This window comes from Aptenodytes patagonicus, chromosome 7 (assembly GCF_965638725.1).
Source record: "Aptenodytes patagonicus chromosome 7, bAptPat1.pri.cur, whole genome shotgun sequence".
NCBI lineage: Eukaryota > Metazoa > Chordata > Aves > Sphenisciformes > Spheniscidae > Aptenodytes > Aptenodytes patagonicus.
The window spans coordinates 31031517-31048948 of NC_134955.1; the positions used below are offsets into that span (position 1 = coordinate 31031517).

A 17432-nucleotide genomic window follows, 5' to 3' on the forward strand; every position below is an offset into this window, starting at 1 on the left:
GTACTAGTTCCAGAGAAACACTCCATAGGGAGTGTAGCCTCAATAGCCATGTCAAGGTCCCAGGAGCACACAGGTCTAGGAGAGAACATTTACCTATCAGAGGTTTAATTAAAATAAAAGATTAGAAAACTGATACTGCTTCTGTTCTCCTTAGGGGATTTGCCATGGTATACCAGCATCACTGAGACACCTAGACATCTACAAAATGGGAGCTGTACACCAAGAATCCTTTTCTCCCAGAATCAGTTTCTTCTATGTATATTATTCTAACTCCTTAGGAGTTAAAGTGCTAAAAGAGCTAAAAGACAGTGGTCGTTATTGAAGAAAATAGAGTGGTCATCACACCGATGTCTGTGATCCAGAAGAATAGTTTAAGTGGAGGACAACATCCACTTTCCTCTCCGGCCTCATGAGCGGTGGGTAGCTGATGTCGATGTATCCCGCCGTATCTGCCAGGCACATGAACTCTGCTGTTTCTGTCAGCTGGTTGGGGAAATTCTCTAGTACAGTATCTAAAAGGAAATATTTCTTATGATGAATGATTCACTGAAGAAGTCATATATCGTTTGCCTAATAAGGGAGGGAAAAATGCCTCTTGTCTCCCCATACTTTTGCTTTCCAAGACCCTGCCACACTACGGAAGCTCAGCCTTGACACAGAAAAGAAAGACCTGTCCAAAGCAAAAAGACAGAGCTCCTTCACTTCTCATGCTGCTCTTCTTCCATCCGCCTTGAGCAGTAGTTGCCCTTCCCTGGAACTAAGGGACTTCTTGGAGCATTTGTTAACACTTTAATTTCAGTAAAAACAGGGCTGTGCCACAATTTGATCTGTTTTGCAATTTCACTTTAAGCTCAGTGAAAAAGCACTGATATCTAAGAAGTCACTTCTGTTAAAGATGTTCAGCTTTGCCCAGCTGATTTGACTGGATGAAATTTAACTAGTTATCTTGAAAGTTTTGTTTCCAAAGTGAAGAATAAAGCCTGTTCATCCTCTGCCTTCTCTTCACTAATGAAAACACCAACCATCTAAGCAGATAAAAATTAATATTCAGGGACGTTTACCTTTCCATATATGGAAGCTTTTGCTCTGAAGGTATTCGTTGTGCACCTGGAACCCTTTCAGGAAGTTGTAGAACTTTGAAACCATCACCCGCTCAGTCAGGACCTGCCGAATGATGCCCATGATGCCACATTCAGGGGTGACTAAGTAAGTCCCCAACTCATGGCTCCTGGCTGGTGGGGAAGGCTCATCTCCTTCTGAAGGGTAGAGGAGATGAATAAGTTGTTGTTTTGATACAGTTCTTGGCAATACTTAAAATATCAAAAGGTATCTAATATTTGCTAGAGAAAAGAAGATCCTAATAAGACATGGCAACATACCATCAAATCAATGTCAAAGTAGGAACAAGAAGAAAATCAATGTTCAAGTAAAGCATATTCCATGGAAAACAAAGTCAGAGTGGAAACAAATTTCTTAAAGCTGGAAAAAGTGATCTACTGTTTGATGGAAGTCATAGGTGGATTCCCTGTGTGAAGGTTAGTGGAGGCTGAGAATCTGGACCAGTTTCTTTCAGAATTAGTCCAAACTAGCTTAGAAAAAAAATACTGCCAGGAGACTTAGACACCCAGAAAAGAGCAGAGAAAAAGGATTGTGCTAAATGGCACCTCATGAGGTTGGGAAAGAGGGCCAATGACTTTCTATCACAGGTATTTATTGAGCTCAGGATTCTGCGACACTTCCCTGGAGAAAGTGATGAAAGGACCATAAACCAAACTCACTAACCACGTTTGAACACAGGGATGACAGCCAACAACTCTAAGGAGCACACAGGTTTACAATGAGATTTAAAAAAAATTGAAATGGATTTCCACGTAATTGATATATCCAAGTCTTCAACAACAACATATGAAAAGTACGATCCGCCAAGGCAGACAGAGGACACAGCACCGAGATGTCTGTTACAACATGTAGGTACACTGAAAGGCCCCTGGCAAATATGATCTGTTAAAAAACTTCAGTGGTTTTATATTTGGTGGCAAATCATCACTTGCATAAATTCAGTCCAAGGGAGACTAATGGAAATAATGTTGCTAGGAATGAATTCAGAGAGGAAACCTAATTAGAGATCGCTGGCAACATGACACCTCGGGGGGGGGGAGGGGGGGGGGGGGAAGCAGTGCAGCAGTGGCCTCAGTTTTAAGATTTAAAAAGCCTTCATAAAGATTTCACACTATATGCAACTGAATGTAACATTCATTTAAACATTGATAGGACAACAGGTAAAGTAGATACAGAAATGTAACCAACCAACATCAACAGTCCTGGGTTGGGTACACCTCAGTGAGAGCCTTTCTGTAGGATCCGATGAATGCCAGGCATCCAACAGGTTGTACGAAAAGACATTGCTCCACAGGCCTGTGCAACAGTAGAGAACAGAGAAACTGCTTTGGAAACATTTTAATGAAAAAATATCCCTTTAAAAAATAACCTTTCAGCTTTGCAAGGAGTGTCAGAAGCCTCAAGGTTTCCAAACTCTTACCAAAACCTGTATTAAGTTCTTTTGCAGCAACTCACATTCTGTCCTCAAAATTTTTATTAAAATTTTAAATAGTTTTAAACATTGTCCTAGTCCTTCAGCCACTGTGGTGCACTGTCTTATACAGCTATTGCCAATACACTGCAAACCAATGTTTTCTAGCCTGCATATTCCCATCCTATAAGCAACTGTCATCAGAGACTAAAAACACGGCATTTCACATGAAGTAAGGATTTGGTCTACAAAGTATGCCGTATACAACCATATACTTAGTTAAAGGTTGGGAGGCTGCTCCTGAACAGCCAAGATCCAAGTTGTTAGAGCACAATTTGGGATAGTCTGCAGAGTAGTCCTCTAAAACAAGACATCTTCTATGTCCCTTGTAAGATTTCCTTTGCCACAATGGAATAATGCCCATAGACCTTCTTCCACTTTTGCCTAACCACTTAAAAGAACATCTAAAAATGTCTCCCCAGTGCAGAAATCTCCAAAACCCTCTTGGATCTTGAAAAGTATTTCTTCCTCCACAGCTCTGCTGCAGGCCCTGAGAGGAACTCTGCCAGAGAAGGCCGTGCTGAGCTTTGCCTTGAAAATCTCTACTAGTGAAAGCTTTGCAAAAGCCATACATCACAAAGTATGCAATAATTTGAATTCCGCAATACAATAATTATGCATTCCTTAAATTAGTAACCGTAATACAATTCTCTTTTAAACCTGGCTTTTTTGTGGATTGGGACAAGAAGCCAAGAGCCTTCTGCTTCACAGTAATAAGAATGGAACTGTCTTGAGAAACATTAGAAATACATAATTAAGAAATCAGATAGGGGCTCTACACTTAGCTGGTAACCAGGGTTCACTTGCAGATAATTACTGGCCAGTTTCCATCAACACAACCTCATCTCTCTGCAGCTTAAGAAGCTTCTGTGCAGGCCTGCTGTGAGAAGGCAGATCCTCTTGTTTCTCCTGTCTTCACTTGGCGCCTTCTCACTCCCTAACTTCTCCTGTTCCCTGAGCCCCAAGAGTTGCACACTGCTCGTGCATTTTAATATCTTCCAAACACTGATGTCCCCCCAGGACTTGGTGGTAATTACATAGCAATGTTTCCCTAATCTCTTGCACTGAATTTTCATGGTACCTGTATTTGCTGAAGTAAGAAGTATGAGGAGAGAGGCTGACAGAGTTGAAAATAGCAAACAAGCTTTCATGCACCCCAGTCTTTCTTCAGGAAACCTGAGTGTCTTGTATACCCATAAGCTCATCCAATCTTTCCAGCTCTAGCTATTGCTTTTATAAAAAGCATTACCTCTCCCTGCAAGGGATAACTTGCTTTTATCCTTAAACTATCACGTTGTAACTAATAGTACAGTTTAATTGCAACCCAAGAGGGCATTACATGTTGTATCACTAGATGGCAACATTGCTTTAATTCTCCACTCCATCCTTTCTAAAGACACACCTATGGCTGTGGGGCCAACAGCCTAATTCAGGTACTGGGGGTGAGAACACAGTGAGCTCAGCCCAGACTGGATGTGTTGGGTGTGCTTGCTATCTGGCCACCTCAGGTACAACCACACCACACCATTGTCGTTGCAAAACTGCAATGGAGGCACAGTGTTCTCAGAAGAAGGCTCCATAGTCCCATCTAGCTCTGTGATCTACCTCCTACCTCTGGCTGTCAGCATAGAGCGCTTAATGGAAGAATACAAGAAAATGGAAAGTATGAAGGGGTCTCTTCTCCAGTGTACTGGATTTAGTACTTCCAGTGCTGGTGGCTGCATCTGAACTACTGTGTTTCAGAGCCACCAGTGGGACTACATTCCATGAATTTGTCCTCCCCTTTTTAGACCTATTTATACTCTTGGATCCTGTGATATCTTCCGAGTCTTCTCCCTCAGCCACCTCTTTTCTTAACTCATGACATCACTAAAAGCTCCAAGCATAGCCATTAAAGCTCTGAGATTTTGTGTCTGTGTGGCTAAACACAATCTTCTGCTCCTCATGCCCAGCTGTTTTCTCATGATTGTACCAATATGACTCTGGATTCCTGCTGCGTCATACATTGAGGTGCACAACTTCTCTGCACACCAAATAAGGAATATCACATGGTGTTGCTGGTTATATGGATTTTTCAGTTCATAAGAAAACCCTTTCTTACTGGTATCCTTGGTGTCCTGTTGTGTGTTGTGCTTATTTACATGTAACACATCTGTTGTTCAGGTTTAAGAGCAGATGGACTCTTCTGCAGACAACTTCACCCTAGAGAACCAGCGTACAAAGGGGTGTGGTAGAGAATTCTAGCATTATGCAAAATTAAACCAAGAATTGCATAAAAACTGCAAAGCTGTCTTTCATGCATTACTGGGAGCCACCCACTTTACTGAAATAAGGATGACAAAACTCATGGATTTAATCATGCTAGCAAAATTACAAATTATTTAGAATACTATTAAACTTGCAAAAATATCAGTAACAGTTCAGAAAACAACTAAAAATTGTCATATTTTATAACAAACTCAGTAACAACTTTGCTTTTTGCTGTAAAATCATCCCATTCATAGACAAATTTGGGTTTAAGATTCCAGTTTCAAAATATGAATGTTTCCCATGGGGAACTCACCTGTTCAAAACAAACCTAGTCTCTTTAAGCAGGCCTAAAACTTCAGGCATGCAAGTCACCATTCCAGGCAAAAGCAACAGTGAATAGTGTTATTTGAAACTTCCTCTAAGCATTTTTAGCCCATCTCCAGTGCCTAAGGAATTCACCCAGAGGTGAGAACAACATCTTGTACATTATGTTTCAGCCCTGCAAGTTGCAGGGCACTGGTTGCAATATGCAGGGACTGTATTATATTAGGTACATTTTCATGCAGTTCAAATTTTTCCAGTGGAGCACATCACCTTTCATGAAGCAGATGCGGGACTCAGGGAGCTTCTTCATCAGGCGACCCATGAAGAACTCGCTGCCAAAATCCTCTGCACGAATGAAGGCACCGTATTTTAAGAACCCAACTTCGTAAGGGGTGAACTCCACCCATTCTGCAGAGGCACAAAATGGACTTTTAAATCTCAGTCCTATCCCTACCTCCTTGCAGGAAGGGCTCTGAAATGACAAGGAAGCAGCTGCAGGACAAACTCTATCAGCAGGGTGATCACAGACAGGCCTTCCTCAGGGTAAGGAGTTATCATTCATCTGGTTTCAGCCGCTCACTCAGTAATGTTTCCTGAACTCGTTCATTCAGAACTTTCCAATGAGCCTCTCCAGATAGGACATAAATGAAGTTTATACCAAAAGGGGTCAGCCTAAGTTATCCCACATGTGGAGCTAAGGCTTTGACTTAGGAGTACCTTGGCTGTCCTTAAGCACCTCCCCCAGATTTCTCCTGCCCCACAGAAGATGGGTTCCTCCCAGAGCATGGGCACAAAGTCTAGAAATGGAAGAGGAGGAGGAAGTTAAGGAGGAAGAGGAACTGTTTACGAATGCTATGGTTCAGCAGTGCAAGGGGTTGCAGGTCGTGCAGTAACTGACAATGCAGATCATTTGGACACCAACTGAACCCAGATACACCTCAGTTTTGCCATCACCTTTGAACTCTGAAAGGCTGTAGTCTTCTTTGATGTTGAGGATCATGTAGATAGGTAGGGGATTCTGACCCTGATTCAATGCTTGTCGCTCATCTGAGAGTTTGTGGTTGTTTTTCTGTGAATTGACCAGAAAGAGCAAAACCAAGATACCTTCTTGGCATGGTGTATGGGCTTGCAAGATTACAGCAAAATAAATACCTGTTTCAATCTTAATTTTCTTATTCTCTCCACTCATTTAGGGTCCAGACATTTTTTAACCAAGGAGTGATCTAAACATTTACACATCCACATAAGCTTATTTAATTACCAGTGAGCTGTAGGACACTTTGTGGTACAAAGGTCTCTCATTCTTCCCAGTAAATGCATCCACTTGGATTATTTAAGTTCTCACGGAGAGGAACCAAAAGAAAACAAGAGCAGGATTCTGCTGTTAGGTGCTCAGATACTCATACTGGTAGAAGGAGACATAGGTTTCCTGCTCTACAGAACACCCCTTGGGCTGCTAATTATGTGTTGAGAGATATGTGGGGACAAATCCCCTTTGTTAATCAGCAGAAATCATCTGCTAGATAATGCTGGCATGCTCTAGGCTAGCACCTCTCCCTGGAGCTTCATTTTTCGTACAACAGTATTCAGCAGTTGTTAGGGAAAACATAGGCACGCTACCCCATCACTTAATGCTTTTTCCAGCAGAAGCCCCCAAAAATCAATGCTAGAGATCTGGTATCCCTCTTGCTTCCGCAGTTTTAGCTCCTTGTCATAGTACTTCAAGCTCTCCAGGGAAAAGCAGTTCAGCTTGCTCTTGGTCATGTGTCTGCGAACTTCACCAATCGGTCTGGACAGATCCTTGCGTGACCAGTCAGCACTCTGATACAAATATGACAAGGTCCTGGGGAAAAGAGAGGAAGTACGTTGTCATGTGCTCAATATGCTTTCACTTTTTAGACTTGGATTTAAGGACGACATCAAATGAACTAGCTGAGGTTCATAAAAAACATCTTTTGGGCTCAGTTTATTATGGAAGAGAAAAGCCCTCAAATCCCTAGTAAAACCTGAGGACTTGCTAAAAGCCCCTCCGTGCTACGTAGGTTTCTGCACAAGGCTGTGATTTGTATCAGGGTGACTCGCTAGGAAAGACCCTAGAGGTGAAACAAAGAGTCAAGGAAAATGTTCCCCATAAGCAGTGCCTAGACCATATGCTGGCTCAGGCAATGTGTTCCTAATGCAGCACTAAAAATGCTCAAGACTGAAGTAGTACACCTTCCTTTACCAAAACAAAGAGAATAAATCTCCTCACACAGGCAACTATAGAGGTGAGGAATGATGTCTTTGTTCAGGATCTCCTTACCATGTTGAACCAGATGACCCAGTGATGTATGAAATAGCATCTAGGAGATCCAGCCTCTGAAGACCCAACAGGTTGCCTAACAGAGATGTCAGTGCCCGGGTGCCACCTCCTGTTGTCATGACTGCTACAACTGGTACCTGTTTAAACATCAACACAGCAGTGGTAAGCAACAACTTAGTTTACCAGCACATGTGATTAGAGTGGAGTGAATTGCAGCATTTCTGTCCTGCAAGAAATTCTGACATTTCACCATTTCCCCAAGCAAGGGAGAAAAAGATGAAATTCTGGTAATCTGCACAGAATGAAAAAAAAACCTGGTAATTTGCCAATTTTGACATTTTTGATCAAAAGAGCCCAGCCTTCTAAATTGTTATGCGCTGGCTTACCAAAACAGCTTAAAACTTGTTGTTTCAAGGCATTTCAATATTAGACTGCATTTTCCTTAGCGGAACATCATCTCCTGAGAGCTCTATTTTGAGAACCAGCAGAGCTCATCCTCTTTCATAAGTCAAGTATAATGACTAGATTACATTTCCTATAAAGTACCTAGACTATATAATTGCAGTGATGAACCACAAAGCCTAATTGCATGGAAATCTAAATTGTGTTACAGGAAGACAAATTCTTCCAATAAAACCCGCTGAGAGAAGAGGAGCCGAATGACATTTCCCATACACATTTCCAGGCAATTGCATCAAGGAAATACTCAGCAGTGCTTCTTTGACCTGATTCAAATCAAGCATTTCAGGTCAAAGCAAAGTATTCTGATTTGGGTTTACCTGACAATGAGAAAACAACGACTTGCTGGAAAATGTGAAATTAGTAGTTAAAACTACTTCCCCTAAAAAATTCTTATACTTAATAAACTGCTTTTTTCCACTGAAACTAGTGTGCTAATGAGAAACAATATACTGATGCTATCAGTTTGTGAGCAGGGACATCATTTATACCATCCAAAGCCATTCTGTCATACAATGTTTAATATGCCTTTGGCCTAGCTGTCCTGGACAAAGTGAAAAGCACAGTTGAGAAAAAACTCTCAAAATGTAAACTTCTTCATTTCTGAAATGCCTGATCACAATCATATTAGAATCATAGAATCATGGAATCATAGAATAGTTTGGGTTGGAAGGGACCTCTAAAGGTCAGCTAGTCCAGCCCCCCTGCTGTGGGCAGGGACATCTTCAACTAGATCAGGTTGTTCAGAACCCCGTCCAACCTGACCTTGAATGTTTCCAGGGATGGGGCAGCCACCACCTCTCTGGAAAACCTGTGCCAGTGTTTCACCACCCTCAGCGTAAAAAACTTCTTCCTTATCTAGTCTATATCTACCTGCCTTTAGTTTAAAGCCATTCCCCCTTGTCCTGTCGCAACAGACCCTGCTAAAAAGTTTGCCACCATCTTTTTTATAAGCCCCCTTTAAGTACTGATAGGCTGCAAGAAGGTCTTCCCAAAACCTTCTCTTCTCTAGGTTGAACAACCCCAGCTCTCTCAGCCTTTCTTCATAGGAGAGGTGTTCCATCTCCCTGATAATTTTCGTGGCCCTCTTCTGAACCCACTCCAACAAGTCCGTGTCTTTCTTATGCTGAGGGCTCCAGAGCTGGACGTAGTACTCCAGGTGGGGTCTCACCAGAGCAGAGTAGAGGGGCAGAATCATCTCCCTCAACCTGCTGGCCATGCTTCTTTCGATGCAGCCCAGGATACGATTGGTCTTCCGGGCTGCGAGCGCACATTGCTGGCTCATGTCCAGCTTTTCATCCACCAGTACCCCCAAGTCCTTCTTGGCAGGGCTGCTCTCAGTCGCCTCATCCCCCAGCCTGTATTGATACCGGGGGTTGCCCCGACCCAGGTGCAGGACCTTGCACTTGGCCTTGTTAAACCTCATGAGGTTCACACAGGCCCACTTCTCAAGCTGGTCCAGGTCCCTCTGGATGGCATCCCGTCCCTCTGGCGTGTCGACCACACCACTCAGCTTGGTGTCATCTGCAGGCTTGCTGAGGGTGCACTTGATCCCACTGTCTATGTCATTGATGAAGATATTAAATAGTACCAGTCCCAATATGGACCCCCGCAGGAGGCCACTTGTCACCAGTCTCTATCTGGACACTGAGCCGTTGACCACTACCCTCTGGATGTGACCATCTAACCAATTCGTCACCCACCAGACATTCCACCCATCAAATCCATACCTCTCCAGTTTAGAGAGAAGGATGTTGTGGGGGACCGTGTCAAAGGCCTTACAGAGGTCCAGATAGACAACATCTGTAGCCCTTCCCGTGTCCACTGATGTAGTACTGATATGTATGTATGATGTACTGATATTCCCTCCCTAAAGTACCAACCATCCCCATGCCAGCATGGACATGAACAAATACAAACCCTAACTCAGTGAGGCAGATGAGAGAAAAATGTTGAATGTCTTTGTGCTGTTAGAGTGACAATACAGCTGAGATGGTGAGCACCAGAGGAGAGAGTCTGTGATAAGACACATCCTCATCAGTCAGTGTTATGTATCACTTTAACTTTTAGGTTTTCCCCGTCCAAAATTTGGTAATATGAAATACCTTATGGGGCCTTGGTGACTGAATGCTCAGCTAAGACAGGATCTGGGTCTATAATTCACAGATGAAAAAGAAATAAGGCAGGAAAAAAAAAGCCAATTCATGGCATTCTGTTTTCTGAGCAAACAGGTATAGCAAGTGGGTTTGATACTACCCATGCTCTTACATTGTTTCATCTAAACATTTCTCAAGGCGTTACATGGAGCACTGAATACTTCAGTGCTGGTTAAGCAACAATATGCGAACAGTTACAAGCATAACACATTCCCGTTACACAGCATGGTCCAGTCCCTATGGCGCTCCCCATACCTCATGGTCTTGGAGGTCTCGCTCTAAATGAAGTGCTTTTTTCAGAGCAGAAGCCACAAACTTCCTCCGTTTCTGTAGGAAGTTTTTCTCCTCCATACATAGATCAAACTCCAAGCGAACATCTAAGTTTCTTGACCTCAAAAAAAGTCCAGGGTTAAACAGGATGTAAAAAGCCTATGTACATAATCACTTACAATTAATGCCTGGACCCATGCTTACAAGTCATAAACTCTACTATTAGGCTTAGAAAAGCTGCTACCACGGCCCCACAAATGCACATCACAAACTGTATAGACAAGGCAGAGAAAAGGCTGAGAAAGTTAAAAGGTTGTAAAATCTTACAGAAAAAAAAATAGAAATAATGTTTATTGCTACACTGATTTTCACAAAGTGTCTACCATAAATACTGCAATCCATATACAGATACTATAAACAGTGGAATATTTAGGATTTGTTGCCTGAAGACCTCCAGGTTTTATAAATACAAATACTCTGGATTCTTTACAAATAAGGAAAGTGAGGTATAAACACATATTTTTCTAAACTTGTAGCTCCATGGATTTCGCAGCCAGAAAAGATTATTGACTCCATCCAACCTGCACGCCTGCATAGTAGCATAATAGGAAATTTCACCCAGCACAGTTAACAATGTTCACCTTCTGGACATGGGTAACTAACATGGGGTAAATAGGGGTAAATGTAGTCATTGACTAAATACTTTCTCCCTTAGTTACAGAAAGAGGTAAGAAGGCAAAAAAGCTGGGTAGCATTTTTTTTCCACAACCACAAAACCCAAAGACAGAATTTCTTACCAGTAATTTGACTTCACATGTAAATTGATTGTTTCATCCTAGGAAAAAAGCCACAATATAAGCACTGGAGAAGATTTTATGTCCTTTCCTTTCAGCCAGCTTTGAAGCCCTTCACTTCTTATGAGAGCTGTGTTAGAGCCACAAAGCCATAACAATAAGAAAATCCATCCAATTTTTAAAGCTTCTCCAAGTCCACTTTATTTTCTTTAAATTGTTTTATTCTAAAGATACTCAGAGCAGTGTACAGTAAAAACCAGCACCATCTCTGCCAGTGTGCCCCATCTTGCCTCATCATTTGCATTTACTCTGACCTGCATTAGTCCTCCAGCTGGTCACAGAAATCCCTCTCTCAAACATTTGGCTGCGGTTTTTGGTTCTACTCGGTTCATATGAAAATGCATGGGTCCATAACCCCCTCTGTTAGGAATGTAAGGGCACTAGCAGTTATATATCTAAACCCCTACTTCACAGTGATCTAGTTAACTCATGCCCATTGATCTTTGGCCCATAGCTTCACATTTATTCTAAAAAGTTGGTATCAATCACCTTTGCTACTGCTACTTTCTCCTTGAAGGGAAGTGAATCCAGAGGAATAGTGAGGGATGCATGGCAGTCTTTTCTCTCTTCACCTGAGGTACACTGGCAAATAAATTATAATGTAGAAAAACATTTAATGTATACACCACAAAAAAGTACTGTCACCAACTTATTTTTTCAAATGGGGTCACCGTCCAGCAGTTTCCAAGCTGGCATCTGATATTTAGGCATCTTAGGGTGTACAGTGCTCTTCCAGAGCAGAAGATCACAAAAGATGGCTTTTAATTAAAAATACAAATTCTTTTTGTTTGCCTCAGTCAAGTACAGAAAACCACGAGTTTACTGTGCTTACTCAAGCTCACAATCACATACCGAGCAGAAATGAGGCTTCTCTGCTAGAGCCATGCGCAGCTCTGACAGGCTGTACTTGATGTAATGGAAATCCAGGGACTCCGCCAGTCGCTGGGTAGAGCCCAGCGACAGGGTCTGGCTCTCTTCGTAGGATCCCTTCACTGAAAATAAGAAGTCTTTTTCTAAAAAAAAAAGATGAAAAGCATACAGAGAAGTTAATTATTATGATCTCAGAAATAGAACATTAAATGGTCATTGAGAAGTTGCCATTTTAATATACAAAACATTCAACAATGCTTAAAAGCTCCCAGACTCTATTTATCCAAACAGGGAACATTATAGGAAGGAAAAAAAAAAAAAAAGAAAATAAAGAGCTTATAAAACTCAGACATACAGGCAAATTGGGCAAAATGTAAATTATTGACATAGAAATATATATTTACTTCTATTTTACAGCACTAATAAGATTCGTTATCACTCTAACCATTCACTCTAATTTCAAAGTCCAGTTTTTATAGTTAGTTAGCATAGACACACTATAATTGTTGGATCTATGATCCTGTATATACTCCTAACCATCCAGTTCCTGTGCTCTAGTTGTAAGAACAAAGTAGGGAAACTACCACATAAGAAAATGATAAAAAAATTAGAAATTTTCAGTTTACCGTAAAATAAGATTTTTTGTTTCTAGTTTAAAGTCTAACCTGAAGGTTCTTTCTTTGTCCGTCTATTGTCCACCAGGACTTCCAAGCAGGAAATTTCACGAGACTGTAGCAGGGATGAACGATGAGAGGATTAAGCATACAAAGCATGCCATATCTGAGTCACTTCACTGCTACCTATCTCTGGTCACCTGGGTCCCTGGGGTCTGGAAAACTGTCCACTCTGTGTTTGTTAGGGTGATAAGAGAAAGACCTTGGCACTCTGAAGATGTGCCACGTTTCAGTTGAAAGAAAAATGGCTGTGGTGCTGTGGTCCATCCAGGGGGATGGGGCTGGGAAGGGAGGGGAAATAACAGGGGAGGGAATGGGAGTGTGCTGAGGCCTCTCGAGGGTAGACTGTCCTCGCAGCCCTGCTTTGGTGAAGTTGGACAGCCAAGTGCTACCTCCTCTAAATAGTGAGTTAGGGACAGTCGAGAAAGCCATTTCCATATCATCCTATGGAGGTGGGGAAAACAGGATGGTTGTGAGGGAGTCCCCAAGAGAAGTCCCCAGAGGGAATAACACAGAGGCAGTAAGTCAATGAAAGAGAACTTCAGGATTTGTCAAGAGGCTTACTGTCAGCTGCTGGTGGTGGACAGGTCTCTGGGTATCCCCAGTGACTGTGTTCACTCTTTCCTAATGCATCCTTCCACAGGGAGCAGTACAACAGGATGGCTGCCAAGAGTCCAACCCCCCATCTCCCTCCCCTTCAGCCCTGCCTGCAGCGAGGTGTTGGGGCACCTGCCATATTCACCACCCCCATCACTAGCATGTATCATAGAATCATAGAATTGTTTAGGTTGGAAAAGACCTTTAAGATCATCAAGTCCAACCGTTAACCTGGCACTGCCAAGTCCACCGCTAAGCCATGTCCCTAAGCACCACATCTACACGTCTTTTAAATACCTCCAGGGACGGTGACTCCACCATTTCCCTGGGCAACCTGTTCCAATGCTTGACAACCCTTTCAGTGAAGAAATTTTTCCTAATATCCAATCTAAACCTCCCCTGGCGCAACTTGAGGCCATTTCCTCTTGTCCTATCACTTGTTACTTATCGACACCCACCTCACTACAACCTCCTTTCAGGTAGTTGTAGACAGCAATAAGGTCTCCCCTCAGCCTCCTTTTCTCCAGGCTAAACAACCCCAGTTCCCTCAGCCACTCCCTGTGCTCTAGACCCTTCACCAGCTTCATTGCCCTTCTCTGGACACGCTCCAGCACCTCAACATCCTTCTTGTAGTGAAGGGCCCAAAACTGAACACGGTATTCGAGGTGCGGCCTCACCAGTGCCAAGTACAGGGGGAAAATCACATCCCTACTCCTGCTGGCCACACTATTTCTGATATAATGAAAATGAACATAGAAGAGAAATAGTTTAAAATTACCACTAATACACCATTAGTGACAAGCTTTTCAGGAGGGACTGGACTGAAAGAGAGGAAAAAAAATGCAATCAGAACTAATATGACCTAAATACATCCTTAAATGAACACTTTCTTTAAAGGTTGCTGTGTCCAGCATAGTCTCAAATATGTCACTGATTTTTAATTTTTAATTTTGGGACATATCTGAAATGTGGCTTCCTTATTTTTTAGTCATAATGGTAAACAATAGTAGTAATAAGCATAGTGGCTGCGGTTCTTATTATCCTTCTCCCTCTTCCAGAAAATAATGGGATAAATTAGTATCCAGGATGATTCGTGGTAGATAAGGAACACAGTGTTTTAGCCAATATGCAACTAACTTGATAAACACCAGCTGTTGCTGTGATGCTGAGCATTTTAAACTACATTATACTAAATGCTACCATGTGTTTGACTGCTTGCTTTTGCAAAGTACAGTTCTTCAGTCCTGTATGGGTTTTACTCACATGCTCTCTGATGCAAACTCAACCTCCAGCATCTCTTGTGTCTGTAAAAGATTAATTCATTATAAGCATTTGAATTCATTTTCTTTCTCACTAGCTATGGTTGTCAATGATTACTCTGGCTCCTGAAACAGCTCTTAAAACCAAATTTCCCTCCTGCTCTAGGGTATGCTCAGATGAGTGAAAACAATCGAGTTAGAGTGATTTTGGAAAGTGTTCTCTGTCCTTCGTTAACCATCAGTCCTCAGGCTGACTGCACTTGTCCATTCGATGGTAAGGCAGAGTAAAATGGCCACATAGGCAATCCCCAGTCCTAAGCCTGCAGTAACTGTTGGCTTAAAACTGCCTAAAGCCTTGTTTTTTCTAGGTAACATTATCAGCAGACTGATACTGTTGGATAGCAGAGGGCATTCTCAATTCCTCTGATCGAAAGGACTCCTATAACACGGACAATACATTGACCAGTCACCAGACAAGTTAATAGACTGCCTCTCGATATCACCGTAGAGCTGAATACCACTACATACCCTATAAGAAAATTCAGTGAAACAGCATATCTATAAAAGTATCTAAATTGGACATCCAGATCCCATGCTGAAGTCATCATGTATGAGTTCAGGCACACTGAAGTAACAGGATAGTTACAGTAGTTGGCCATCAATGGGTTTTAGCACCTCAGCATGGATCTTTGTGTTATATTCAGGTATACACAAAAGAATTACAGGGCAGGGTATCAGTTTTTAAGTGAATACTCCAACATCTGTGCCAGAGTATGCCCAAACTCACAAGTGCGGGTCCCAGGAAAAGAAATTCTCATAGAGAAACTTTGTGTAACGGTGATGAAGTCTTTTATCTCCAACAAAACCTATTTGAGCAACAGGGTCAAGAAAGAGAAAAAAAGGGAGCTCTGGTGTCAGAAAAACCCTGCTAAAAGGTTTGAGGAGCTAGTAAAAACCTTCAGGATTATGTCCAAGGTAGGGAGGTAAACCTTGTCCACTTTGCTGAACAAGGTTTGGAAGGTATTTTACAGGATACATGAAGTGCAAACCAATAGGAAATAAACCCTCCCACCTACAATTGCTTTACAAGAAGTTATTTAGGAGGTAATACCAAAAATGTATTTCCTTCCTGTGGGCAAGGCAGCTTTATTCCTCACCTTTGGATTTAGCTGAAAAGTCAAGCGAACAGTTTCTCCAAGCTGGATTTTAGCAACATCAAAGAGGACAGTGAAGAGGAGGTCATCTTTAGTGATTGCATTTTCATCATAGACTTTCAGCTCAAGAATATTCTGTGAACAGATGTACAGGATTAGGAACATCTCTATTTTGAGACCTTACGGAGGCACAAGATGACGTGCTCAGCATGTTAAGGAAGACAGAGAAAGGATGGGAAGAAGTAAGAGGGCACGCACAACCTTTTCATCCACACAGAGCTGAAGAAAGATATTCTGAACCTAACATAGTTGGGTTTGTTGCTGATTTTCCCCTGCAGAGTAATTTAAATGACAAATGCTAGTCGAATCATTGAATATGTAACTCCCACATTGAAAAACATGTTTGACCTCTAATTTGGTTTGAGGTCACCACTTTTCCCTGAATTGTAGAAAACCATGTAGTGGTCAGGACTTTATTGCTATTGGTGGAAAAAAAAAATCCTTGGATATAAGCAGTGATTAAAATATGTTAAGGAAGCACCATATAACTACTGCATGGTTGCATAATTATATCCTATAAATTATTAAACAGATCACATGGAGATAATTACCATGGAATCTACAGAAACTGATATGTTTTTGTTAAATTGGTGACAAAATGCAGCAGAACAAAGGTCTATTTCCATCAGATTACATCCTACACCTCTCAATCTCCTCTTCCTGCCTCCTACTGCACAAATCTCCTCCTCTCCCTCCTCTGTCACCTGCCTGTTTGGATGGACAGGAGGGGAAACAGCCCCTGCTATGCCTGGTTGGTAGCTGCACATGGGCTGGCTCAGAGGTGCCTTGAAGAGTGCTGAGCAAATTAACATTAACGGCTGTTTTCTCAGTGGGGAAATAATTCAGTCCTCTCTCCGTATATTCAGCAGCTCATTTTCATGTAAATTACAGGGACCTCTTATCTCAGAGATTCCTACTTATCCATCAGATTTAACTGAAATTTGCTAAGATGTTCTATGCTTATTAAAGACACACAGACATGTGGTCTCACACACAAACACATATACAAAAAAGAGTGAGCACGTGAGCTTTGCTGCCTTAAAAGTTCATAATGAGTCACAGGAAGGTCCGTAACTAAATCTGATAGGTGATTTAATATACAAGTATACTGAAAGAAAGATGATCCAGAATCCAAGTATTCAATTTTGACATCTATCATTTCTGTAAGAAACTGGTAGGTGAGAGATGGCAAGCTGTAGTGTATATGCCCTTTAAGGCCATATACATAAATGCATCACACTGTGCTTCAGACAGAAAAACAATTCTGTTGGGGGCTGACAGGGTCAGCAGTGGGTTTCTGCCCAAAACGCTTGCTAAGAGAAACATACCAACAAGAGGCAGAGAAAAGCAGCTACAGCAGTTAGGTTTATAGGCCAGCCATAAATAGCCTGTAAAGGATTACAGAAGGTGATGGAGGGGATATGCTTAAAAGCAATAGTTTGCAGTTTGTAGAAGGAAGACTTACTTACACTGAAGAGCAGGTCAGTTTTCCTAGCTGTGATACTGTAACAGACTGTCCTTATTTGAGTTAAACGGCTGAAGTTTTCTTAGCAACAGACTGGTTTGAAGTCCCTCAGTTACTCCCAATTAGCCAGGAGCAGCATGCACAGGGT

General features: G+C 42.0%; 1 protein-coding gene across 1 annotated transcript in view; it reads right to left on the bottom strand.

The window, feature by feature from the left end:
• LOC143163394 (cytosolic phospholipase A2 epsilon-like) overlaps positions 1 to 17432 on the bottom strand; it is a 41045-nt gene that overhangs the window by 1730 nt on the left and 21883 nt on the right. The window contains exons 4-18 of the mRNA XM_076344661.1: positions 15763 to 15894; positions 14610 to 14650; positions 14125 to 14167; positions 12741 to 12804; positions 12058 to 12218; positions 11695 to 11787; positions 11149 to 11186; positions 10337 to 10472; positions 7467 to 7603; positions 6785 to 7007; positions 6119 to 6233; positions 5435 to 5572; positions 2308 to 2415; positions 1062 to 1256; positions 346 to 512 (exon numbers count right to left, since the gene is read on the bottom strand). Coding sequence (XP_076200776.1) covers positions 346 to 512; positions 1062 to 1256; positions 2308 to 2415; positions 5435 to 5572; positions 6119 to 6233; positions 6785 to 7007; positions 7467 to 7603; positions 10337 to 10472; positions 11149 to 11186; positions 11695 to 11787; positions 12058 to 12218; positions 12741 to 12804; positions 14125 to 14167; positions 14610 to 14650; positions 15763 to 15894 — 1791 coding nt within the window. The remainder of the gene's footprint in view (positions 1 to 345; positions 513 to 1061; positions 1257 to 2307; positions 2416 to 5434; positions 5573 to 6118; positions 6234 to 6784; positions 7008 to 7466; positions 7604 to 10336; positions 10473 to 11148; positions 11187 to 11694; positions 11788 to 12057; positions 12219 to 12740; positions 12805 to 14124; positions 14168 to 14609; positions 14651 to 15762; positions 15895 to 17432) is intronic.